This window comes from Canis lupus, chromosome 1 (genome assembly GCF_048164855.1).
Source record: "Canis lupus baileyi chromosome 1, mCanLup2.hap1, whole genome shotgun sequence".
Lineage (NCBI taxonomy): Eukaryota > Metazoa > Chordata > Mammalia > Carnivora > Canidae > Canis > Canis lupus.
The window spans coordinates 117,801,009-117,811,561 of NC_132838.1; the positions used below are offsets into that span (position 1 = coordinate 117,801,009).

The following is a 10,553-nucleotide window of genomic DNA, read 5'->3' on the forward strand; positions in this document are numbered from 1 at the left end:
CCTGGCCATCTGCCCTTCCTGGGGGTGGGGGGCTCAAGGCCAGGCCCCACCATTGGCTGGTACAGAGGGGAGGGCTTCAACCCCTTAAGGGCAGGGTCAGGAGCCAGTTCTGTTTTTAGTAACAGATGACAGGAGAGACCCCAGCCTCTCCTCCAAACACATGTGCCATGTCCTTGACCCTAGCTTCCCACGCCCTCACACCACATATGCGCACCTGGAGCCTCAAAGAGGATATCCATTCCTTAATTTCTCCGCCCATCCGCCCAACAGCCTGGGGACCAGGTGGGAGACGATGGCAGGGACCCGCACACAGCCACACAAACAGCGGCCGAGGCACTAACCACCCTCGTGGAGCACCGCAGAGACCCCGGACCCCCTCCCCATACCCGAGATGGACAGATACACAAACAGACAAGGCGGGGCCACATGGGGCCAGTTTATTGCAGTTAAATACCTCTCTCTCTCTCTCTATTTTTTCGTCCACTTTTCCATAAAGAAAATTAAAACACACACACACACTCAAAGGGGAGCAGGGATCCAGAAACAAGAGGTGGGGTGGGACATGGCCTCCCTGCTCAGGTCCAGGCCCCAGGGTGGCCCCCCTAAAGGCTCCCCTCCTTCCCGAAAGCACCCTGTCTCAGTACCTCTAGAGACCAAGGAGGCAGCGGGATAGGGCAGGGCCTGTGTCCTCCTCCCTCTTGCCTCCAGGCGAGACCACTAGAAGTGCTGGGGCTTTAGTGGGGGCCGAGAGAAGGGAGACAGACAGGGGAGGGAGGAGATCGCTTCTCAAGTTGAGGAGAGCGGTGGGAGCTTATCCACAGAAATGCATTATTTCTCCCCGTTTTGTTAAAAATCTACTATAAAAAAACGCAGCTGGGGGAGGGGCGTCTGTCCCTCTCTGTGCTAAGGGCTGGGGAAGGGGCAGCAGGGGCCGGAGAAGCCCCCTCGCGCCGCGGGCTGGGCATCACTGCCTCGCACTCTCGCCCACCATCTCCAGGTTGTGCTGCTGCAGCTGGGCGCGGAGCACGGCGTTCTCGTTCTTCAGCTCCTCGATCTGGCACACAGGACACGACAGGGCACAGGACAGTGGACGAGGAGTGGGCTGGCTCCCCGCACCCGGCTGGCTGCTCCGCCCGCGCCCTGCCCGGCTCCTCACCTGTTGCCGCAGGAGCTCGTTGTCCATCTGCAGCCGCTCGGCCTCCTTGAAGGTCTCCTGCATGCGCTGGTTGGTCTGGCGCAGCTCCCGGATGTAGTCGCAGGCCTTTGACAGGATCCCTCCTTTACTCTGGGGGGTGGAGGGGCAAGAGCACTGCTGGTGGGCACCGCTGGAGGGCTCAGCCCCCAGGGGACAGCGCCTGCGCCCAGGAACCCCCCCTTTCCCAAAGGGCCGGGGGCACTCACCGCTCCCGTCTTGCTGTTGTCTGCGTTACAATCTGGAATGATTTTTGAAAGTTGGACGATCCAGTTGTTGATCTTGTCCCTCCGCCTCCGCTCCACTGCAAGGGTAACAAGGGCAGGGGCTCAGGCCATGCTCCCTGCGCCCGGGCGGGGACAGTGAGGCAGGAGGAAGGGCTCCCTCCCCCCGCCCCCTGCCCCAGGCAGGTCTGGGTGAGGGCAGACCCGGCACCCCCTCACACTGCCTCTCAAGAGGAACCCGGTGCGGCCTCAGGGGCCACACACACACCTTCAGGCACAATCGATGCTGGAGGCAGCGGGTGCATTTTGTTTACCCACCAGGCATATTTTTAAAAATCTGAGCCAAGATTTAAGTTTGAAAACTTCACATAATCATTGGTGCCTTCTGCAAAGCAGAGCTGTGGCTCATGTTCCTGGGAGGCAAGAATGGGCCAGAGCCCCTTCCCACGGGACCCCAGTGCCCCTGTCTGGTCCTCCACAGCTGCTGCCTGATTTTCCACGGTCCTCGGGCCTCTCGAGCTTTGGGCTCCACAATTTTGGTTCTTCACCTTTAAAATCGTGTCTGACCATGTCTCACCCCCTGGTTAAAATCTTCCTCTGGAGCCCAAGCAGCAAGACCCCAGCTGCCCAGGCCGGCACTGTGGCTCCCAGGGGCCTGGCCCCATCAGGCATGCACCACCCAAGGGCAACGCAAACCCTACCCTGAAGGCCAGGGCGAGCGAACTCATGGAAGACTCTGCTTAGAAAAGTCCAGATATGTGATTTTGTCCCATTACACTCAGCAATCTCACCCAAAGTGTCAGCTGGCTTGAGTGGCAGCAACCCCGTTCAGACAGGGCATGTGCCTTCTCTCTAGGGCTTCTCATCCAGCTCACGTAATGGCCTTATGACAGCAGCTTCGGGGCTGCCTGCATTGGAGCCCAAGACCATGGCTCAGCGCTTACGGGAGCAAAGCTGTGCCAGAACCTTCCTTACCTCCCAAGCACAGTACTAGGCACTGGTGTGGACACACAAGAAAGCCCAGTCACTTGCCCCAACTGTCACATGCCCTCACCCCTCCTGCCAGGACAGCTCATGGACAACTGTAGGTAGTGTTTGTGGTGAGACTAAGCCTATAGGTGGGATTTGGAAAGCAGGGCAAAGGAGTATTTTCTCCAGGCTGGGTGGTGCCGATGGGGGTCCCAGAAGGGGGTCTGGGTGAGAGTGAGAAAGGAGGGTGGGCCAGAATCACACCCCTTACTCCTCATGGCCTCTGAGGCTGGCACCTGCCCCTTGACCCTGCTGTTCTCACAAACAACATGCCTGGCCCCTAAGAGGCAAATCCCATTGCGGGCTCTTGGCACTTGGCTTCATCTGCTCAATGCCACCCAGTCCTTCCCCACCTCCAAGTGCCCCATTACTGCTGGGGGGAGCTGAACCTCCCCACCGAGGATGGCCGTGTCCTACAACCTGCCAATTCTGTGGCTAAAAATCACCGAAGAGCCAAGAATCTGGCCCAGGCCACCGGCACCGCCCACCGGGTCCCCAGCAGTGTGCTCTATTCCCCAGGCGTCAGCAGAGGGCTTCTCGGCTGCCTGCACATCCCTGCACATCGTCTGGCATTCTCAAGCCAGGGCACCACTGTGCTGTGCGGGGTCTCCTGCCATCCCTCCCTTCGGGCCACCAGAGGGCGGGGCCAGGGGCCGGGCATGACTTTTGTAGTTGTTGTTTGCTTTCCTGCCCAGTGTGCTCAGGGGAGCTCAGTAGGTCGAGCAGGCATGCTCGAAAGGAGAGAAAGGACTCTCCTTTCTCGGTTCCTGCTGGGGTTGTGATCTGTCGTGGGATTGAACTCCGGGTCGGGCTCTGTGCTCAGTCGGCTTGAGATTCTCTCCCTCTGCCCCTCCCCCTGTTCTCTTGTGCACATGTGCACTCTCTAATATTAAAATAAAATAAATAAAATAAAATAAAATAAAATAACAAATAAAAAATAAAATAAAATAAAATAACAAATAAAATAAAATAAAATAAAATAAGCCCCTGCTGCCTGCCTTAACCATGCATACAGTCTATGGTGGACTCAGGTCTCTGCCTGGCTGGTGCTCACAGCATCCTTGAGGCGTGCGGGAACGGTGGATACTGACGCCGCAGATGTATTAGGATGGAAGATTGTACCAAGTGCCTGGGGAATGCCAGGGAAGGGCAAGGACTTCTGCAGGGGCTGGGGTGTGGTGAGCCTTCAGAGGAAGATGGGAGACGGAACATGTGGGCTGGTTTCTGAGGGGCGTCAGGCAGACAGGTGTAGGAAATGCAGAAATGGGGCCATGGAAATACTCTGGAGGGGGCGGAGGCAGGTGGTGGCAAAGGCCAGGTTGGGAAGGCCTTGAATGCCCTGCTAATGGGTCTGGGCCCTTTCATCAAGCAGATGGGGAGGTGGTCCGGCCCGTGGCTCAGAAAGACCATCCTGGCACGTTGGAAATGGAATGGAGGACGACCAGTTGAGACCCAGGCCACGTCTACTCCACAGAAGTGCTTCAGTTAGGCCATACAACATTGAAAACAATTCAGAAGCAAAATCTGGCCAAGACAGATGGGAGAAGTAGACAAACTCCCAAGCATACTTGGAGATGTTAACGTTCCTCTCAGTAACTGATAAACAAGTATACAAAAAAATCAGGATAGAAAACCGGAACAGTGTCAAGCACCTTGACCCAGCTGATGCTGAGGGAACCCTCCACGCCACAGCAGAGATTCGCAGCCTCTTCAAGTGCATGTGGGAACTTTCACAACACGGACCAGATTCAGGGCCATAAAATACATCTCAACAAATTTCAAAGAACCGAAATTATACAGTAAGAGTACGCTTCTGATAGTTCTGAACAGAACTAAATTAAAAATCAGTAACAATAAAATATCCAAAAAACCCACAAATGTTTGGAAATTAAGCAAGATACATCTAAATAACCCATGAGTCAAACAAAAAATCAGGAGGAAAATTGGAAAGTATTTTAAAGTAAATGACAATGAAAACCAATATATCCCAAATAGGATGCAGCTGAAGCAGCACTGGAGTGAAATTTGCAACTAGAGAGGCTTGTGTTAGGAAAAAGAGAAAGGTTTAAATCATCTTGAAAGGCTAGGAGGAAAAAAAAAAAGCGAATTAAACCCAAAGTAGATGGAATGAATTAGCAACATTAAGAGTAGAAACTAATGAAATAGAAAAAGCAAATCCATCCTGCATTTAAAAATCAGATTTCACCTAAAGATGTGGATTTTTGGCTCCTGAGAGGCTCCCGGCCACAGTGGGCCCAAACTCTGACCCGGCTGCAATGGGCTGGCACAACAAGGGCTCCAGTTCCCCGTGGGGCCTGAGGATGGGCTCCTACAGTCCCAAGAAGCAGTGGGAAAGAGGGAAAAGGAGAAAGAGAAGCTGATTTGAGGCCCACTGCAGCACAAAATCTTGGGGTTCGAGGATGTGAGGGAAGGAGAAGGGACAGAGCAGGGTGGCCCTGGCTTTCGGTTCTAGCTTGGGTAATTCTAACAGGGGTGTCTTTTACCACTCTGGAAAAAGAAATGTTGCATGGGAGCCTTTGGGAGGCTTGGGGAGCAGCGGGGGGCGGGGGGGGGGGCTGTGCTTGTTTTGGACAATTGAGTATGAAATGTCTAAGGACGTCTAAAAATGAAGATTTTTAATGGGCAGTTCAAGCTATGGGTCTGGAGTTCAAGAGAGAAGAATGGAATAGAACAGTTTTGCACACAGCCAGGGTCTGGGGTGCGGGGGAGCCCTGGGAGGACTCCAAGGAGCGGTTCTCACCTTGTCCGAATCACATACTCCTTTCTGGAGCAATGATGGGTACCTACAGTTGGGGATAGGCTTTGGGGGTGTTGCCCATCCCTGGGCCTAAGGATTCAACTCTCCTGAGGCCAATGGAAGGCAGGACAGACCTTAAGGGATGCCAACAATCAAAGCAGTTTCCCAGCCTCTCCAATGGGAAGAATCACCAGGGCACCTTGTTGAAATACAGGCTCCTGGGCCCCCCTCTGATCTACTCGTTCAGAACCTAGAGAGGACAGCCCTGGAGCTCGTGATTCTTGACAAGCTTCCCGGAGCTACTGGGGAACTCTGCTTTGAGGAGCAGGCCGGGCAGGAAGAGCAGAGCGAGTAAAGCATAAAGGAACATTCCCGAAAGGGGAACAAGCAGGGTCAGATGGTTGGAGCAAAGACAGGAAAGGGAGCCAGTGGATTTGGCAATGAGGTCGTCACGGGTGACCTCAGACAGACCTCTTTTGGTAGAGAAATGAGCCAGACTGCCAAGGTACAGGGAGATGGGCAGAGGGTGGGTGGGAGGGCACAGGTTAGGAGAGAGGGTGGGTGCAGCTGGAATGTAAGGACAGGTGCGGAGAAAGATCGCTGTCTTCTGGAGGATGAGAAACATTCAAGACCTGGCAGAGACTTAGCTAGTGAAAGGCGGAGGGTGGACGGTGGCTGGATGGGACCCCCCAAGTGTCTGCGGTGGCCTTAGCACCACTGGGGGCCTCGTGCGTCTGGACGGGCTGAACTCGCCACGAGCCCCAGTTAGTAGTCATGCTAACACCACCTTACGCAGCACTGGGCAGGCGCAGGGACTGAGAAGCAGCCGGGACACCCCCAGACACACCAACCACGCTCAGGCTCTCCCCCTTCCCTCCAAACCAACCTGACGCCATCATGAAACCCCGCTTCTCTGGCCTTGGAATCTTCTCCCCGACGCGCTCCCCTACATCCTGCCGTGCCCTGTCTCAGGCCAGCATCCGCAGTCACCTCCCACGCTCCCGGCCTCTGGTGTCCCATCACCCTTACCATCCAGCCTCTGTACACAACCCCTCTGCTGGCTTCCCCTCCAGTTAGACCAAAACCCCGGAGTAGGAATGCTGGTCTTACAAGGCCCCACGTGACCCGGCCAGCCCTCCCGAAACTCCACCAACTTCCTCTTTCCTTCTGTGAATCCTGCTCTTTTTCAAACACATCGAGTCTGTTCCGGCTCTGGCCTGGCTGCACTTGCCCATCCCTCTGCCTGCGACTCTTCTCCAGGGACCTGGTTGGCCCGTTCAGGCCTCTGCTCCCATGTCACCTCTCAGAGAGGCCTACGGAGCCCACGCCGCCATCACTCTCCACCTTCCCTCGCAGCTTTATCTTCCTTCTTGGGGCCCATGTTACCTCACACCCCTGGAGCTTAGTGTAATCTGTCTCTCCCACCACTGCGAGCACTGCGAGAGCCAAGACGTCATCTGTTCTATCATCTGCGGTACCCAAGGGCCTAAAACCCAGGCAGACGTGGGGTACAGATACATGAACGCCAAGCTCAGTGAGCTGCTCAGATCATAGCCACAAAGACCCACAGCCAACCGAACGCGTTCAGGCTCTTGGGGCGTCACCCTGACATTCAATGCCTTCCTGAGTCCTCCCTGGTCCCCTGTCCCCAAGCACTCCGCATGGAACCTCTGCTATGACCAAACCAGCACTCCCCGAAGCAACCTTTCCCACTCTGCACTTCCTCCAGCCTGTGCTCCCCTCTGCCTGAAAGGCACTCCCGAATGAAGGTCAGCTCTCCTGGGAAGACACCAGCCTCAACTCCTTTCAGCCTCCTTCACACTGCAGACCAGGGTCCAGACCTGGCCTGGGTGCACGCTGCCCAGCCTAGAACCACCTTGAGGAAACATCTGCTGAGACACGACTGTCTGGGTGTAAATGTTCCCCTGGACTCGCACGCTACCTCTTCCACTGCAGTGGCTACCGACTGGGGGCAGGGGAGGGTTGGAGGACTGAGAGACAGCACCGAGGGCCAAAAGGACCTGAGGGTAGGATATGGTGCTTCCCGGAAGAGCATGATGCTCTGGCCTCAGCCAGCCAGAGGCATAGTTTCCGGGAGCTTCAATCTCAGATGTGTTCCCTGGCACACCAGAGCTGCTTCTGGAAGTCAGGTGGCAGGGGAATGGAGGAATGAGGGACTCAAGCTAAACAGCTGCCAGTGGGAAAGTTCTAGGGAAACCAAATCAGACTGATTTGTCAAGATAAGCAGAAACTCTGTATGTGAACGTGAAATTTGCCATTTCAGATGTTGACCGTGAATTCAAGATCACTAGCCAGCGTGACAAAACGCCTTCCGGATCGCACCTCCTGCCTACGTTCCTGACAACCCACTTCTACCTATTTCTCCTTCTCCAGCATCCAACAAACACCTCTTATGCACTTGTGGTGTGCCAGTGATCCGGGACACCAAGCACTGCACCCGGATGTGCCCGTGGAGCCCAGGAACTCCATCCTGACCTTACCTTCATTGTGCTGGGCCCTCCTTCTTTCATCCCGTGGTGTTCTGGTTCCGTCAATTTTCCTAGAAGAGGAAAGAAATGGGCATACGTTATCTCAGGTCCCATTTGTCTAAACATCTATTAAGACGTCAGACTTAAAGTTACCTCTGTGAGATAAACTCTTACGCAAAAAGAGAAGAACGCTAATTACTTACTTAATTCAAGAAGCAGAGAAGGCCAAAAAACACGCTGTTTGCTCTGTGCTCAACTGTCTGGCTCCCATCCCAGAACACCTCCCCTTCCTTTGGCCCCCTCACACCAGACCCTCCCAGGGTCCCCCATTTCTGGGCCCAGGTGTCCCGCACGTACGGGGAGTAGGGGTGCGTCCGGGGTGCAATTGTCCTCTGTGTTCCTGTCTGAAGCACGTCCTGTGGCGTCATCATGACATAGAACTGGCCTGCAGCAAAAGCAGGAGTTAGTGTGAAAACTAGGGGGGGCAGCCAGAACCAGTTGGGGGGCTTCCCTCCCTGCTAGGCCTGCTGCCTCCCCTGCCTTCCGCCCTGGCCCCTTCCTCCCTTTACCTCCGGCCTGCAAGCTCTGGTCTGTGGTCTGTACGGACACAGCTGTGGTATCTCCCACACTGGATGCTGGGAAATAGGCAAACCGTGCCTCCCCACTGACAGCCTCAGCTGCCGGGCTGCCGCCATTGCTGAAGGGATTTTGGATTACGGCCTGGGGAGTAGGAGGACACAGAGGCCACCCTTAGCCGTCTTTGTTGGCCGACTGGTCCCCTTGTTGCCGCGGCTCATGGTTCACCGCATCCTCTGGAGGACGGGAAACAACGGCTACGAGTGCCACTCCGTCCTGTCTCCTAGCCCGGGGGCTCAGCGGATGCCCTGCAATCGCTTGATACCTCGATCCGCTTTTATCTCTAAGAGACTTTCCTGTTCCCTTCACTCCCATTTTACAGAAGGAGAAGAGAAAAAAGGTCTTCCAATGCTCCCGACCCAAGTTTCACCTTGCAGAGCTGGGATTTGACCCACACCGCCTGGCGGCCCAGAGGCAGCAGCGGTGTCTCACTTGCCCCACCCTCTGGGGATTCCCAAGAACAGCATCGTGTCCCCTGGCCACCCCCCCGGGGGCGGTGGGCACCTACCAGCGGGAAGGGCGCTGCGGGCCCTGGGGGCACAGAGGCGGCAGTGGGGCCGGGGCGCTGGGCGGCCCCATCCACACCCACCTGGGTCACAGCCTGCTGCCCCCCCGCGAAGGCGGCCGTGGACACGACGCTGACGGCGCCGGCCGTGTCGCCTTGGCCATCCAGCTGACCGTCAGTCACCTGGACGACGCGGTACGTCACCTGCAGGGGGCGGCAGAGCAGCGGCTCGGCTCCGGCTCCGGCTCCGGCTCCGGCTCCGGCTCCGGGTCCGGGCCGCGGCCGGGTCGCGCCCCTCCCCGCCGCCCGCCGCCGCCGCCGCCGCCGCCGCCGCCCCCACCCGGGCCTCCCCGGCCGCGGCTCGGGGCGCGCAGCCTCACCTGTCCTCCATTATTCTCTGTGCGGAACTGGTACTGGATGTTGTGGTCGCCAAACGCCGCCTGCTGGACGCTGGCGATGGCCACCGCCGTCTGCTCCTCCGCCCCAGGCCCGTCCCCGCCTGCGGCCGGGGGAGGGGGGGGGGGTCAGTGGTCACGCGGCCCGGGCGCCCCCGGACCCCCCGACCCGGCCGCGGCCCCGGTGGGCCCCGCGAGCGCTCACCTTCCTGCAGCTCGACGCCCTCCTCCGCCTCGGGTCCCTTGTCGTGGCTGCGGGCAGGACGGGGGAAGCCGGGGGTCAGGCCCGCCCCCGCCCGTGGCCCCGTGCACGGCCCCGTCCCGCCCGGCCCGGTGCGGCGTCGCGGCCCGCGGGGACCGGGCCCGAGGGTGCCGGCGCGGGCCCCCCTCCCTCGCAGCCTCCATTTTGAGCCGGGCCCGGCGGCCGCTCGGGATCATGGCGGCCCGGCCGGCGGGCGAGGGGCCGGGGCCGGGCCGGGGCCGGGGCGCGCGGGGGCACGGGCCGGCCGGCGCTCTTACCTGGCGGCGGCAGCAGCGGTGGCCGAGGCAGCGGGATCCAGACCCGGGTCCAGCATGTCCATGGGGGGGGTGGGGGCGGGGGGGGCGCGGGGCCCGGGGGGGGAGGGGAGGGGAGGGGAGGGAGGGGAGGGGGCGGGCGGCCGGGGGGGCCCCGAGCCCGGCGCTCACGCCGCGCGGCAGGAGGGGACGGAGGAGACACGGGAGCCGCTCGCGCTGATCACGGGGACAAACAGTGGGGTCATGTGAGGAGGAGATGCCGCCGCCGCCGCCGCCGCCGCTGCTCCTGCAGCCGCCGCCGCCGCCTCCGCCCGCCCGCCCGCCGGCTCCCGGCGGCTCCCGGCTCCGGGACGCAGCGCGGCCGCCCCCCGCCCGCTGCACGCGGCCCTCGGGCCTCCTTCCCTGAGCAGCGGCCGCCGCTGCCGCGACTTTTTTTTGAACCCGGCCCGCCCCGGATGGCTGCCGCCTGTCCCCCGGCTCGCCGGCTCGCGCGTCCGCCGCCCGGCCTGGCCCAGTCCGGCGGCGGATCGCTGCTGCAGCCGCCGCGGCTTTCTATTTTTTCCTCCTTTTTTTTCCTCCTTTACTTGAGCTGCGCGCGCGCGGCGGCGGCGGCGGCGGCGGCGGCGGCGGCGGCGCGAGCCCGGGGCCGACGCGCGCGGGGGGAGGGCAGCCCCCGGGGAGCGCGCGCGCTGTGTCTCGGATGGCGGGCGGGCGCGCGCGGGCCCGGGTCTCGGCGGGGCGCGGGGTCGCCGCCGGCGCCTCCGCGGCCGCCCTGCACGCGCCGCCGGGCCGCCCGAGGGGAACGCGGG

At 59.6% G+C, this 10,553-nt stretch overlaps 1 protein-coding gene across 1 annotated transcript; it reads right to left on the reverse strand.

Moving 5' to 3' along the window:
* Positions 1 to 410: 410 nt before the first annotated feature.
* On the reverse strand, positions 411 to 9,852 carry USF2 (upstream transcription factor 2, c-fos interacting). The gene is made up of 10 exons (XM_072781111.1): positions 9,748 to 9,852; positions 9,434 to 9,480; positions 9,214 to 9,332; positions 8,837 to 9,037; positions 8,262 to 8,412; positions 8,050 to 8,137; positions 7,705 to 7,763; positions 1,402 to 1,496; positions 1,157 to 1,285; positions 411 to 1,054 (listed from the first exon to the last, which is right to left on the reverse strand). The coding sequence occupies exons 1-10, from the start codon at positions 9,807 to 9,809 to the stop codon at positions 965 to 967; spliced, it is 1,041 nt and encodes a 346-aa protein (XP_072637212.1). The 5' UTR covers positions 9,810 to 9,852; the 3' UTR covers positions 411 to 964.
* Positions 9,853 to 10,553: the final 701 nt, after the last annotated feature.

Coding starts and splice junctions, on each gene's coding strand:
- USF2 (XM_072781111.1), bottom strand. CDS start 9,809: ATGGACATGCTGGACCCGGGTCTGGATCCCGCTGCCTCGGCCACCGCT. Junction 9,333..9,433: donor GGGCGTCGAGCTGCAGGAAG/GTGAGCGCTCGC, acceptor CCCCGGCCGCAG/GCGGGGACGGGCCTGGGGCG. Junction 9,038..9,213: donor CAGAGAATAATGGAGGACAG/GTGAGGCTGCGC, acceptor CGCCCCCTGCAG/GTGACGTACCGCGTCGTCCA.